The 16,065-nt window shown below is 46.4% G+C and overlaps 1 protein-coding gene across 1 annotated transcript in view; it reads right to left on the bottom strand.

Moving 5' to 3' along the window:
- The window catches only part of DOK5 (docking protein 5), a 146,844-nt gene extending 131,288 nt beyond the window's left edge, over positions 1-15,556 (bottom strand). The window contains exon 1 of the mRNA XM_043480019.1: positions 15,237-15,556. Within this exon, the coding sequence (XP_043335954.1) occupies positions 15,237-15,302 (66 nt within the window). The 5' untranslated portion in view covers positions 15,303-15,556. The remainder of the gene's footprint in view (positions 1-15,236) is intronic.
- Between the last annotated feature and the right edge of the window lie 509 nt (positions 15,557-16,065).

Here is a 16,065-nt window from a genome sequence, read left to right as displayed (position 1 = left end):
CTTCTGCTTTATTGACTATGCCAAAGCCTTTGACTGTGTGGATCACAACAAACTGTGGGAAATTCCTCAAGAAATGGGACTACCAGACCACCTGACCTGCTTCCTGAGAAATCTGTATGAAGGTCAAAAAGCAACAGTTAAAACTGAACATGGAACAGCAGAATGGTTCTAAATTGGGAAAGGAGTACATCAAGGCTGTAGATTGTCACCCTGCTTATTTAACTTATATGCAGAGTACATCATGCCATGATGGATGAAGCACAAGCTGGAATCAAGACTGCCAGGAGAAATATCAATAACGTCAGATATGCAGATGAAACCACCCTTATGGCACCACCCTTAAAGTGAAGAACTAAAGAGCCTCTTGATGAAAGTGAAAGAGGAGAGTGAAAAAGTTGGCTTAAAGCTCAACATTCAAAAAACTAAGATCATGGCATCCGGTCCCATCATTTAATGGCAAATAGATGGGGAAACAATGGAAACAGTAAGAGACTATTTTGAGGGGCTCCAAAATCACTGCAGATGGTGACTGCAGCCATGAAATTAAAAGACGCCAGTGGCTGACTCATGCTGAGGTTTGACAGAAAACAGCAAAATTCTGTAAAGCAATTATTCTTCAATAAAAATTAAATGAATTTAAAAAACACACCCACAAAAAAATAAATAAATAAAAGACGCTTGCTCCTTGGAGAAAAAGCTATGACCAACCTAGATAGCATATTAAAAAGCAGAGACGTTACTTTGCTAACAATGGTACCTATAGTCAAAGGAATGGTTTTTCCAGTAGTCACGTAAGGATGTGAGAGCTGGACTATAAAGAAGGCTGAGAGCCAAAGAATTGATGGTTTTGAACTGTGGTGTTGGAGAAGACTCTTGAGAGATCCTTTGGCAGCAAGGAGATCAAACCAGTCCATCCTAAAGGAAATCAACCTTGAATATTCATTGGAAGGACTGATGCTGAATCTGAAGCTTCAATACTTTGGCCACCTGATGCAAAGAGCTGATTCACTGGAAAAGACCCTGATGCTGGGAAAGACTGAGGGCAGGAGGAGAAGGGGACGACAGAGGATAAGATGGTTGGATGGCATCACCGACTCAATGGACATGGGTTTGGGTGGACTCCAGGAGTTGGTGATGGACAGGGAAGCCTGGCGTGCTGCAGTTCATGGGGTCGCAAAGAGTTGGACACGACTGAGTGACTGAACTGAACTAAAAAATACATGTGCCAAGTGGCTTTTTCCACCATTTAGATGTGGGATGGTGTTGGGAAAAGCATCTCCAGATCAGCAACATCCCAGCTGAGACTTTCAGGATGAGAAAGTAGAGAAAATAAAAGCAAATGGAAGAATTTTCTAGTCAACGAAAAAGCATGTATAAAGGCAATAACAGAGACGGAGAGCTTGGCCAATGGAGGAACTCAAGTGGGCAGGTTTGGTTGAGCACCGAGGGGGATGGTAAACTGATCTGAGCACTGGTTTGGGTGGGATGAGCTATGGCCGGGTGCAGATTTCTCAGAGTGTCTTGAGGACACTGCAGAATATTTATGGGTAAGGAAAAGGCATTAGAGAGTTTTAAAGTACAGGTAGGATAGGATTGGATGGGATTACTAGGTAATAAATTTGCTGCAAGCAGAATAAATTTGGCGAGCAGGGGACCAAGCAAAAGAACATCCTTGCAGGAGAACATCCTTTTGAAGCTGAACACACACACAGGGTTAAACACAGCTCAAGGGACGACTGGCAGAAAAAAACGACTCTGAGCACTCTCAGTGGAAGGATGTCTGCGACACCCTCTCTGAAGTAATATTAGATGAATTTATCAAAATTCTGCTGCTGCTGCTGCTAAGTCACTTCAGGCATGTCCAACGGGTAGCGACCCCACAGACATCAGCCCACCAGGCTACCCCGTCCGTGGGATTCTCCAGGCAAGAACACTAGAGTAGACTGCCATTTCCTTCTCCAATGCGTGAAAGTGAAAAGTGAAAGTGAAGTCGCTCAGTCATGTCCAACTCTTTGTGACCCCATGGGCTATACAGTCCATGGAATTCTCCAGGCAAGAATACTGGAGTGGGTAGCATTTCCCTTCTCCATGGGGTCTTCCCAACCCAGGGATCAAACCCAGGTCTCCTGCATTGCAGGCAGATTCTTCACCAGCTGAGCCACCAGGGAAGCCCAAATGAATATTGGAAATCCATAAAAATTTCAGAAAAGTGCTCCAACATAAGTTAAAAGAACAAAGATAGAGTAACAGTACTAAATCACATGAAGCCAAACGTGCAAAGCAAATTAGTTCAGTTCAGTTCAGTTCAGTTGCTCAGTCGTGTCCGACTCTTTGTGACCCCATGGACTGCAGCACGCCAGGCCTCCCTGTCCATCACCATCTCACGGAGTTTACTCAAACTCATGTCCATCGAGTTGGTGATGCCATCCAGCCATCTCCTCCTCTGCTGTCCCCTTCTCCTCCAGCCCTCAATCTTTCCCAGCATCAAGGTCTTTCCCAATGAGTCACCTCTTCGCATCAGGTGGCCAAAGTACTGGAGTTTCAGCTTCAGCATCAGTCCTTCCAATGAACACCCAGGACTGATCTCCTTTAGGATGGAATGGTTGGATCTCCTTGCAGTCCAAGGGACTCTCAAGAGTCTTCTCCAACACCACAGTTCAGAAGCATCAGTTCTTTGGTGCTCAGCTTTCTTCACAGTCCAACTCTCACATCCGTACATGACCATTGGAAAAAACATAGCCTTGACTAGACAAACCTTTGCTGGCAAAATAATGTCTCTGCTTTTTAATATGCTATCTAGATTGGTCATACGTTCCTTCCAAGGAGTAAGCGTCTTTTAATTTCATGGCTGCAATCACCATCTGCAGTGATTTTGGAGCCCCCCAAAATAAAGTCTGACACTGTTTCCACTGTCTCCCCATCTATTTCCCATGAAGTGATGGGACCAGATGCCATGATCTTGGTTTTCTGAATGTTGAGCTTTAAGCCAACTTTTTCACTCTCTTCTTTCACTTTCATCAAGAGGCTTTTTTGTTCCTCTTCACTTTCTGCCGTAAGGGTTGTGTCATCTGCATATCTGAGGTTATTGATATTTCTCCCGGCAATCTTGATTCCAGCTTGTGCTTCCTCCAGCTCAGCATTTCTCATGATGTACTCTGCATATAAGTTAAATAAGCAGGGTGACAATATACAGCCTTGACGTACTCCTTTTCCTATTTGGAACCAGTCTGTTGTTCCATGTCCAGTTCTAACTGTTACTTCCTAACCTGCATACAGGTTTCTCAAGAGGCAGGTCAGGTGGTCTAGTGTTCCCATTTCTTTCAGAATTTTCCACAGTTTATTGTGATCCACAGATTCAAAGGCTTTGGCACAGTCAATAAAGCAGAAATAGATGTTTTTCTGGAACTCTCTTGCTTTCTTGATGATCCAGCGGATGTTGGCAATTTGATCTCTGGTTCCTCTGCCTTTTCTAAAACTAGCTTGAACATCTGGAAGTTCACGGCTCACATATTGCTGAAGCCTGGCTTGGAGAATTTTGAGCATTACTTTAGTAGAGTGTGAGACAAATGCAATTGTGCGGTAGTTTGAGCATTCTTTGGCATTGCGTTTCTTTGGGATTGAAATGAAAACTGACCTTTCCCAGTCCTGTGGCCACTGCTGAGTTTTCCAAATTTGCTGGCATATTCAGTGCAGCACTTTCACAGCATCATCTTTCAGGATTTGAAATAGCTCAACTAGAATTCCATCACCTCCCCTAGCTTTGTTCATAGTGATGCTTCCTAAGGCCCACTTGACTTCACATTCCAGGATGTCTGGCTCTAGGTGAGTGATCACACCATTGTGATTATCTGGATCGTGAAGATCTTTTTTGTATAGTTCTTCTGTGTATTCTTGCCACCTCTTCTTAATATCTTCTGCTTCTGGTAGGTGCATACCATTTCTGTCCTTTATTGAGTCCATCTTTGCATGAAATGTTCCCTTGGTATCTCTAATTTTCTTGAAGAGATCTCTAGTCTTTCCCACTCTGTTGTTTTCCTCTATTTCTTAGCACTGATCTCTGAGGAAGGCTTTCTTATCTCTCCTTGCTGTTCTTTGGAACTCTACATTCAAATGGGAATATCTTTCCCTTTCTCCTTTGCTTTTCAGTTATACACACACAAAAACACATGCATTTTTATATATGCCTAACATATGAATATCTCCATAGAAATACACAAGAATCCACCTAGAATTGCCTGGAAATGGAGACAAGTCTGGAGTAGGACAGAACTTTCCTCTTCATTTGATCCTTTTTTGCTTTTTTTTTTAAACCATGTACATATAGTGTGAAATACCAGTAAATTAAAAAGAATTGATACAGGCAAAAGCCATTTTTTGTTGTAGGTAAAGAACATCTATTTCTTTCTCTTTTTTTTTGGTCAGAAATTCAACATTGTAAATCCAAAGTAAATCATAAATCTAGAAAGTTTTGGAGTCACCTGCTCCGGTTCTGTGGTCTGACACAGCTCACAGCAGCAGAGCCATCCCACGTTTCTCTGCTCTTTTCCGCTCAGGAGGCCGACAGTGGGGCACCCTGGAGACCAAGCTTGGGCTAGACGGGAGGTGGAGTGTGCTCGGCAGGCTCTCCACGGCCGCCGCCACACTGCTGGCTCCGAGGCGGACGGGGGAGCAAGGAGGGCAGACCCTGGCACCTCCATCTCTGCTGCAGCGGGAGCTGGGGTGGGAGAAGGTCAGCGACACGTGCCAGTCACAGCGGCCGGCCAGCAGCAGGACAGGGGAGTCAGGCCGTTCTCACTCCAGCCAGGCTGCCCATCTCCACCTTCGTCCCGCGCCGAGGACTGCAGCGTGGATGCTGCAAAAGGGCTGCCAGCAAACACCACTCAATAGAATTTTACAAAACTCTTGGGATTTCTGAGTATGTGTACTCATGAGAGGCTAGGCTTTCTGTCCGTTTCATAACTGAATATGCAAGATGCTATTTCAGGGTTTTACTCATTGACTTAAATGTTCATTGAGCACCGACTGTGGGCCAAGACACTATTCTATCATTCCTCCTCCCAGCCAGACCCACTTATAAGACTGAGCGAGTTGATAAAAATGTTGATTGGGAATATTAGTTACTATGTATCTGTTTGATTCAATAAACTTACCTTTTCCCCATGATATGTTGATCGAATTTTCAGCTTTATCATTTCAACTTTAGAATAAAAACAATTTCAAAAAAGAAAAATAAAGTGGGAGGAACCAGTCTACCCCACTTCAAGACACAGTATAGCTACACATGTAGACACATGCAGACACATCAAGGCACATCGGAGACACACACAACAGTGGCATTAAACAGAGGACTAGGAACAGAGAGCGCAAACAAGTTCAGTGGGGAAAAGGCAGCCTTTTCAACAAATGGTCCTGCAGCAACCGGACACCCAGAGGCAGAAAACGAACCTTCACGCAAAATGCACACCGTAAATAAAAACTGACTCTAAACGGATCACAGTCTTAAATGTAAAAGGTAAAACTATAAAATATTTCGGGGAAAAAGTAGGAAAAAATAGTTAGGATCTTGGGCTGGGCAAAGCATTACTATGAAAAGGAAAAAAAAACCTGATAAATTGGAATTCATCAAACTTAAAGACGTCTGCCCTGTGCTAGACCTTTTTAAAAGGATAAGAATGATAAACTACATAGTAAGAGAAAATATTTGCAAATCACATGTCTGAAAAGGATTAATATCAAGAATATACAAAGAACTCTCAAAACTCAACAGTTAAAAAACAACCCAATTAGAAAATGGGCAAAAGATATGAACAGGCCTTTTCCCAAAATGTAACTATAGACGACAAAGTGGAACATGAGAAATGCTCAGCGTGACAAGGAGGGATCAGCGTCACTCGTGAGAACATCTATGCCGAGACACACACCAAAAAACGGGGCAACCCCAGAGGCTGCAAGGATGCAGAGACTGGGTCACTCCCATGCTGCTGCTGTGAATGCAAAATGTGAAAACCAGTTTGGCGGTTTCCCATAAAACTAAACATGCAACTACCAATACACACAGCAATGGTACCCCTAGAGCGTTTTCCTAGAGGTATGAAAATTTACATTCACACAAAAACCCTAGCCCAAATATTTACATCAACCTATTCATAAGAGCCTAAAATGGAAAACACCCCCCAGATATCCCTCAATATATGAACAGCTAAACAAACTATGGCACATCCATACCCTCGACTACAGCTTAGCATTAAAAGGAAAAAGGAATAGCATCCGATCCCATCATTTCATGGCAAATAGATGGGGAAACAACAGAACCAGTGACAGAGTTTATTTTCTTGGGCTCCAAAATCACTGCAGATGGTGACTGCAGCCATGAAATTAAAAGACTCTTGCTCCTTGGAAGAAAAACTATGACAAATCTAGACAATGTACTAAAAAGCAGAGACATTACTTTGTCAACAAAGGTCCCTACAGTTGAAGCTATGGTTTTTCCAGTAGTCATGTATGGATGTGAGAGCTGGACCACAAAGAAGGCTGAGCACCAAATAACTGATGCTTTTGAATTGTGGTGTTGGAAAAGACTCTTGAGAGTCCCGTGGACAGCAAGGAGATCAAATCAGTCAATACTAAAGGAAATCAACCCTGAATATTCATTGGAAGGACTGGTACTGAATCTGAAACTCCAATACCTCGGCCACCTGATTCGAAGGGCTGACTCATTGGAAAAGACCCTAATGCTGGGAAAGATTGAAGGCAGGAGGAGAAGGGGACGACAGAGGACGAGATGGCTGGATGGCATCACCGACTCAATGGACATGAGTTTGAGCAAGCTCCAGGAGATGATAACGGCAGGGAGCCCTGGCCTGCTGTGATCCGTGGGGTCGCAAAGAGTCGGACACAACTGAGCGACTATCAACAACCACCATCCACACCCACAGAACCCACGACAACCACCACAATTCTAGAGAATTATACTGAGTTAAAAAAATTCCAAACATTCCATACTGCATGGTTCCATTTCTATAATATTTTGAAACGATGAATGATAAAACCACAGAAATGGAAAACAGATTCGCGGTTGTCAGGGCTTTAGGGCTGTGGGGCGGGGGTGGCGGGGGGATGAAGGGGCAGCTATAAAAGACAACAGGGGGGACCCCGCTGTGAGCGACGCCCTGCGCCTCGGTGGTATACCAGGATCCTGCTGCGACACTGGGGACCTGAAAAACATCACCCCTGGGAGAAGCTGGGGAAGGGCATGGGCTGTCTCTGTATTATTTCTTACACCTCACGTGAACCTACGATTATGTAAAAGCTGAAAGTCTGGCCTTTTTTTAAGCTGCAGCTGTATGCAGTTGCGGCATACAGGATCTCAGTTGTCGCTGCAGCAGGCAGGATCTCTAGCTGCGGCCCGGGAACACGACGCTGGGGCACGTGGGATCTAGTCCCCCGACCAGGGGTGGAACCCGGGCCCCCTGCCACGGGAGCTTGGAGTCTGAGCCGCTGGACCACCAATAAAGTCCCTAAAATTCTAATTTAAAAAGATGAGACAGTGGTTCTTCACTGTTTTGGAAATCTGGAGGGTGGGAGGTGAGAGGTTTGGGGACACAGAAGTCCAGATTTCTCTAAGAATCCCATAAAAGCTGTGAAGCATCACCTGAGGACAATCATTTGCACCCTCTGCATAACACAGCGCACACAGCTAACACTTCTATTCTCTGAGACCCAGGGCACCGACAGACTAGAACACTCATAAAATAAACACAGCCTGCCAACTGCTCTGAAAAACCTCATCCAAAATGCAGGCATCTGCATTCTAGAAGGAAGCTATTTTAACTTCCACATTCACATATGTCTGTGGCATTTCTAAACAATTAGTTTCATTTTGAATTTCACAGAAACAGGGCGTTTGCAGGATGGAGGCAGACTAATCTCTTCCTGGCTTAGATTCCCTGAAGATTTGATTTCCACCCGATCAGAATCAAATTCCTAGAGTAAGAGGAAAATCAAATTTCCCCTCCCTCGTTTCATAAAAATGAAACAAGGAAAGACCTGAAGATACCTTTTCACTTCAATATTTGACCTGTTGCTCAGACAAATTCTTCCTTAACTAGAGTGAATATATTAATCTCATGTTAATAACACCAGCCCCAAAACAGACTGTCAATTCCCCACGGATGTTGACCACATCTGTCTTAGTTAGGGTAGTGTTCCCTAAGCTTCTTAACACGAGTATTCACTCCATAAACATCTGATGCATGTTAAAATAAATGAAAGCAAATATACCCCGAATGAAAACTGAATTCTTAAAATACCAAAGATAATGATCCACAAAACTGCTTAAAAAATAAATATTTCTAGTCATCTCATGAATATTATAAAAAAATACATTGGCAGATGTGGGGGAAATGATCATGTCCATAATTTGGTTTATGTCTACACACAAAATCACTAAATTGGCCATTCTTTGCTTAAATCAGTTTTGGGGCTGATGATTAAAGGCTGACTTTATCCACAATGACGATCAAATAAAGATGACTAAAATACCAGCTGGAAAGAACTTCTGACATGAAAACCAGTGAGGCTGATTCAAATGGGAACACTAAGTCTTCTTGTGTGTGTGTGAACGCGCGTGCATGCATAGTTGTGTCTGACTCTCTGCAACCCCATGGACTGTAGCCCACCAGGCTTTTCTGTCCATGGGATTTCCCAGCAAGAATACTGGAGTGGGTTACCATTTCCTTCTCCGGGGGATCTTTGCAACCCAGGGATGGAACCTGGGTCTCCTGCATTGCAGGCAGATTCTTCACCACTAGTGCCACCTGGGAAGCCAAACAGTCTTAGGTGAGTGTCTGACCATAAATTTCACTACAGGAAGTCAGCCTCCAAGTCTCTTTTCCTTAGGAAGGAAAAGGGTTCTTCATGGAGCTTACTGAATGATTACATGTGCTTGTGTGCACACGTGTGTATACACACTCATGTACTGATGGCAGGACTTTCCTGGTGGCAGGACTTTCCTGGGGGCTCAGTGGTAAAGACTTTGCCCGCCAGAGCAGGAGACACAGGTCCTATTTCTGGGTCAGGAAGATCCCCGGGAGGAGGAAATGGCAGCCCACCCCAGTATTCTTGCCTGGAGAATCCTATGGACAGAGGAACCTGGCGGGCCACGCTCCAGGGGGTCGCAAAAGAGGCGACACGACTTAGCAACCAAACTGGTGGCATGTGATTAATTTATTCCATTCCTATGATTTCAATGTTAGTAAGGAATATAACTTTGCCATGATATCATAAAAAATGCACAGATTCCTGATCATCTCTGCATCCTAAATCCCTAAATGAAAAATGAAACGTCTCTGGCATACTGGGTCAGGTGAAACTGAGAAACGAAAGGGGTAAGAAAATATTTCCACCTAAAATTTAACCAACTTTTCAAATCTAACCTGCCAGTTCCCCCACCCCAGAAAAAGATCCTCAAATTAACAGTTTTGCTCTTGTCTGATGAGCTTGCTCAAACCAAATCTGTATACAGGTAAGTTTCTCTGTTCCTGGCATTTTTGCCACGTATCTAAAGATCAGGGAAAATTATACAATGGCCAATACCCCTGGCCATGACCTAGCATCAGTGGTTGCACAGTAACTACCTCACAGGTGCTACATCTGTTTTCCTAACTAAAGAGTGAGTTCTCTGAGGATGAGAGCTATCGCAGTAGAAGAGGCATGCCACCACCACAGAAGCATCATTACCCTCCAACAGCACTGGTGGTAAGGAGAGCAGAAATGAGAACTGGTTGGGTTTCCTCTGTGTCGGGCACTGTGTTAAGCCTTTCATGAGGATCTTCTATTAGGCGGATATTAGGAGCCTCCCTATTTTTACAGAAGACTGAGGCTTCTTAATATTAAATAACTCACCAAAAGTCACATAACTAGTTGCTGAATTGGGATTTTAACAGTCTCATGTCAAAGCCCATGCTCTTAAGCCAGGAGACAGTGATGGATTCATTCATTCATTCAATAAATCTTCATCAAGTGCTTCTCCATGCTGGAAACGGTTCCAGGCACTGGGGGGTTCAGCTATAATTGATGGTTCATTCATTCATTCAATAAATTTTCATCAAGCGCTTCTCCATGCTGGAAACTGTTCCAGGCACTGGGGTTCAGCTATAATTGATGGATTCATTCCTTCATTCAATAAATTTTCATCAACCACTTCTCCATGCTGGAAACTCTTCCAGGCACTGGGGTTCAACTATAACTGATGGTTTCATTCATTCATCCAATACATTTTCAAGTTTTTCTTCATGCTGGCACTGGGGTTCAGCTATAATGATGGATTCATTCATTCATTCATTCATTCACACATTAAACCTTCATCAGGTGCGTCTCCATGCTGGAAACTGTTCCAGGCACTGGGGTTCGGCTACAATTAAATGAGAAGTCCCAGCCCTCATGGAGTTCCACACGCTATTTGGGAGATATAGGCAATCAACAGGTAAAACCTACAGACAGATCAGTGGGTAAGTGGATGCTGAGTCTAGAGAGAAAAAATGGAAGGGACACGGGGACAGAAGGAGGGAAGAGGCGAAACCAGAGGGCGGGAAGGTTTCGATGAGAGGGCGGCACTTGCAGAACGGCTGGAGGAGGTGAAGAGAGAGGTAAGCTGCTGGAACAGTATTCCAGACGGAGGGAGGAGCAAGAGAGACACTCTGAGTCCGCACAGGACCTCGGAGCTGGCGGTAAGGCCGTTACTCTGGGTCGCAGGGAAAGGCTTTGGTGGTCTGAGCAGCGAGGCAGATAAACCAGGAGGGCATGACAATATTTGGGGGCTTGGGCCAGGGCGGTAGTGGCAGATGGCGTGAGAGGTCATTGGACTCTAGGTATACTTCCAAAACAAAGCTTACAGCATCTCGTGATGGACTGGCTGTGGTGGTAAGAGATAAGGGAAGGATCGAGAAAGGAGACGAAGTTTTGATCCTTTGCTGCTTGCTTGTTTGATTGTTTGACTGATTTTCACCAGGGCAGCTGAAATACCGGGACCTGTAGTGGCTGAGATACAGACTCCAGGAGAAGCCGGCTGGGATGAAACAATGGGTGGTTGGATATATTAAGTCTGAGACTAGGAGCCGACCAGATGAAGATGTAGGCTGATGGGGGAAGAGGCCCTTCCTTGGTAGGTAAGCAGAGATGCTGCTGAGAGACAAATGGGGACTTCCCCGGCACCTCCCTCCCAGGGGCTTCCCTGGGGGTCCAGTGACTAAGACTCCACACGCCCGATGCAGGGCGCCTGAGGTCGATTCCTGGTCAGGGAACTAGATCCCACAGGCTGCAACTAAGACTCAGCACAGTCAAATCAATAAATAAATGTTAAAAAGTAAATAAAATCAAGTAATCATCAAGGGGAACTGCATGGAGATAAAGTAAACAGGTGTGAGTCTAAACCCTGAGACTTGCTGGGTGGACATGTCCTGACACTTCCTGCCTGGGTAATCCTGTCCGCTGCACGGGAAGAACCCGAGTGAGCACAGTCTGTAAGGCCGCCTGAGCCACCCACGAGGCCGTGGTTGCTGTTCACACACTACGTCACGCCCGACTCTTTGCGACCCCATGGACCGCAGCACACCAGGCTGCCCCGTCTTTCATTATCTCCCAGAGTTTGCTCAGACCCAGGTCCATCGCTAATGATGTGCAAATCACCCGATTCACCATTCCTCTAAAAACACACGTTTAATGCCTTTAGTGGGTTTGCCAAACAACTGTGGACAGGCCCCTCCCCACCCCCCAAAGCAGCGCCATCGACATTCCTGAACAAATGCAGCCCCCAGGGCCCAAGTGGACAGCTCCAACGGAGATGAGGTTGGAGAGTAAAGACGTGAAGACATCACTCACTGAGACCCATCTGAACAGGGATGGTCTTAGAATGTCTCATGCCTTGTTGAAAAATCACTTAAATGTATTATATTTGTGTGTCTGTGTGTGTGTGTGGCATGCATGCTGTGTTTTAGTGGGGATAACTACAAATGTGTGTGGGAGCAGGGCTTCCCAGGTGGCGCGAGTGGTAAAGAACCCACCTGCCAACGCAGGAGACGTAAGAGACATGGGTTCAGTCCCTGGCTTGGGAAGATCCCCTGGAGAAGGGAATGGCAACCCACTCCAGTATTCTTGCCTGGAGAATCTCATGGACAGAGGAGCCTGGTGGGCTACAGTCCATAGCGTCGCAGAGTCAGACACAACTGAAGCGACTTAGCGCACACACAAGTGAGGGCAAGGAACTTAGTAATAATCAAGTCTGTGAATGTGACATAAGCCCCTTGGAGACGGCACCACATGATTGCAGCATATATTTTTTTGGTCCCTCGTGAGAAATAAATCAGTATTAAATAACAACAACAAAAAAATCACAAATCACTTAAATGTATTATATTTGTAAAAAGTGCATCCAATGAAAACTGCATAAACATGTATGCCTTTGGACACTTCTAGATAGAAAGATAAGGAAATCAACAATTCCCATATCCTTCCACCAAGCCTAACTCATCTCTAATTATACCAAAGAAATGATGCAATCAGAACCAGAGCTGTATGCTTTCAGTGCATTTTCATAGATGTTATCTTATCCGAAGTTCACTACATCGTTAAACACTGTTCACTATACACATAAGAAAACTGAGGCCAAGAGAGGTCAAGGGTCACAAAGCTAACAAGTAACAGAAGGAGTGTTTGTCTCTTTTCTTCTTTCTCCAAATCTGCAGGGGTGTTCCTAGGTACAACAGCTGCTCACCATGAAATGTTGTTTTCTTGTTTAATTATAAACTCTCCTAAACACGGTTCTAATCCTCAGACACTTGCCTGGATTCCATTAATAAAGCCACCATGTCATATTAGTTCCTCAAGAGGTTATGAATTGCAAAGTCAGGCATCCACTTTTAGTTCAATCCATGTTCAGCGTGCATGAACTGAGCATCTACAGTGTACTAACATAAGCCCTACCACTCTTTGAGACTTACACATGCTGCGGGCTGTTCTAAGCTATCTTCTGCCTCGATCAGCTCCACTAACATTTCTTCCTTTAGACTGAAGGTCCCTATGCTTTTCCCAAAGCCTTCTTCTTGATGCCTCCATTAAAACTTCAGCTTGCAGTGTTTCCGACAGCCTCCTCAGTTTCTAATGATAAATTTTACTACTTAGAACACTTTTTAAAATTAAACTGGTGATAAAACCAAACTGAACAAATAAAACTAGATTTTGATTATTGTTGACCTTTTCTCTCCATGAACAATAACCATCATTCAATAAATATTCCAAAATCTATTTGAGTATTAACACAGATACAATGAATAAATCCTAAGAAAGTACACTTCTGTTGGCATTCAAAATACTATAAAGTATGAAGTAAACGCAAAGTAAACTACTTTTCCTTTCCTTTGTATATCTGTCCAAAAACATTGGCACACACATGGGACAACATTATGTCAGTATTAATATCACAGAAAAAAGTCTCAATTACTATAAACTAGAAGTTATGGTAACTAGCTTTTCAAATAAATCATCATGTGTCACAATTTGGCATAAACTGATCCTTATGAATAATTCACATTTTGTACATTAATAATTCACGTCCTCTTTCTATTGGAATGCTCTCTAGCACAGAATGGATGTCTCATCAATTTCCTCAACTGACATGATGGAGTAAATCTAAAATTAGAATGGTGTTTTCAAATGCTCTTTTAACACTGTAACACTTGGCTGGCCCACAAGGTTATGAAAAATAAAAAGTTCCTATTATTTCTGACCCTTGTTAAGTACCCTAACAAAAGCTGTTCCTGTTGATTAGAATGTCTGCATGGCAGAGAAGAAAACCAAGGAAACTCACAGTTGATAGGGACCGGTGAGTTATCTTACATTGCTCCCTAATTATATATTTGCATATTCACAATTACACAGGACATAGTTGCTAAAACATGGTAACCAGCAGGGAATGAAAGGAAGAAAATAAAGGAAAGAAAGAGAGGAAGAAAAGTGAGGAGGAAGGAAGAAAGGAAGCAAAAGACCGAAACAAACCAGGTAAGAACTTCTAATAGTTATGGGTATTTCCCATCAGCATGTTTTCCTGTATAGCTGTTTAACATGGTGAAATTTCAATTTCCAGTAAAATTATCTGGTGCATTAGCAAGCCCAAAGATCAGATAAGAGAACAGTGCCAGTGACATGTATTTGTGGAGAAAGATGTTCAAGTTATCCCTGTGGCCATTCCTGACATTACCATTTTTTCAGACATTAGCAAAGTAAACTTTTCTACCCCCCCCCCAACCCCCTCGCCCCAAAGTACACAACGAAAAAAAAAAAAAAAAAGTAGCAACAGCACCCGACACAAAGCAAAGAGAAATGAGGCAGCTTGAAATTTAAAAAAAAAAAATCACTCCGGTATCCTCTTCCTCCCTCAAGAATTCCTTAGCCATCACTCAAGCCCAAAGAGAAGCAGAGTCAGTTCTCTCTGAAGTTCATCAATGAAGGGAGGAGAAGGGCCACAGAGAGGGAGTTTTAAAGGAGGACCCATCCCTGCGCCGACATCTGCCCACACCGGTGCCCTCCGGTTCCTCCATCCTTCCTTTCAGTACATGTTTAAGGAGAGAGCGCCAGCTCTGGGCCGGGTGTTCGGTTCCGCCCTAAATAGACAGCGCTCCAGTGGCATCCCGGGTGTACGACAGCAGCACGCCCCCTGCCCAGGCTCAGGACGAGGACATCTACCCACGGCGCCCTCGCCAGCTCCTGGGCCAGGGCTGGGTCACTGTCCACCGCCCGGAGTTCCGAAAAAAGCCCTTCTCTTGGCAGATGCGTCTCTCCCGGGTCGGGGGTCACTGAGCCGGTTCGCACCCGGAGCGTCCGCCCTTCCTCACCCGGCCGATCCGTCCCCCACCCCCGCTGGAGTGAAGTTGGCGGCGGGCGGGGGCAGCGGGGCACCCGGCAGGCTCGGCGCCCCCGCGCGGGCTCCTCGGCGCCGACTCCCATGGCTACCGAGAAATATTTATTTCCATTCGATGGGCTCCAGAGGCTACCGAGGCGGACACGCGGCCACCGACGGAAAGCCAAGTCACCCGGGAGACAAAGATAGACCCGCGACACCCCGAGAGCCGCTCCAGCGGCTGCCCCGGGGTGCGCTCCAGCCGGGAAGGCGCGGCGAGGCGCGCCGGGCACCCCCAGGGCCGCTGGCCGGGGGTCGGGAGGCGGGAGGGAGGGTCCACACTCACCCCCAGGCGGCGGCTCCGGATCTTCACGTAGCCTTGCTTCACGATGTCATTGAAACTGGAGGCCATCCCGGGCGGCCGGCGAGGTCCCCACGCCCAGCGCGCGCCCTAACTGGCCTCGGGTCAAGACGGGGCTCTGGGCTGGGCTGGGGGCGAAAGCGCAGACCGAGCGGCGGCGGCTCTGCGCGGCGTCAGGAGGCGCGCATCACTTTCCCGTCCCCGAGCCTGGAAGTGGGCGGCCGGCTCGCAGCCACTTCGGGGAGCGTGGGGAGCCGGAGCGGCTGGGGCGCCCGCGTCAGCTGACTCATCGGCCGGCCTGCCCGGAGGAGGGGCGGTGCTGCTCAGGGATCCAGCCCTGCCTCTGCGGGTCGGTGGGGGGGAGGAGGAGGGGAGGAGGGGGGAGGAGGAGGGGAGGAGGGGGGAGGAGGAGGGGAGGAGGGAGGGAGGAGGGAGGAGGGAGGGAGGAGGGAGGAGGGGTGGGGAGGGAAGGGGAGGGAGGGGCGGCGCTCAGGGATCCAGCCCTGCCTCTCGGGGTGGGTGGGGGGAGGAGAGGGAGCAGGCGGAGCCGCCGGCCGTCCACAGGAGGACAACCTTGAGGGCGCACTCTTCCCCCCACCCCTCTCGCGCCTACCTGGCCCGATCCGGTCCTCTGACCCGTCCCCTCCCCGGGACCCCCGAGCTGCCCTGCGCGCCCGCGCCTCGCCCACTCCCGCGGAGATCCCCAGCTCCCTTCAGGTGGAGAGGGAACCTCACTTTTCTCAGCCCGTCTACCCCTCCGTTCCCTGCGCCCCCAGCTCTCTCCCGAGAAGGATTCGCTTTTGCCTCTGGGGGG

The sequence above is a fragment of the Cervus canadensis genome, chromosome 10, assembly GCF_019320065.1.
Source record: "Cervus canadensis isolate Bull #8, Minnesota chromosome 10, ASM1932006v1, whole genome shotgun sequence".
Taxonomy (NCBI): domain Eukaryota; kingdom Metazoa; phylum Chordata; class Mammalia; order Artiodactyla; family Cervidae; genus Cervus; species Cervus canadensis.
Note: the sequence above shows the minus strand (reverse complement) of the source record. Positions and strands in the feature narration are given on the sequence as shown.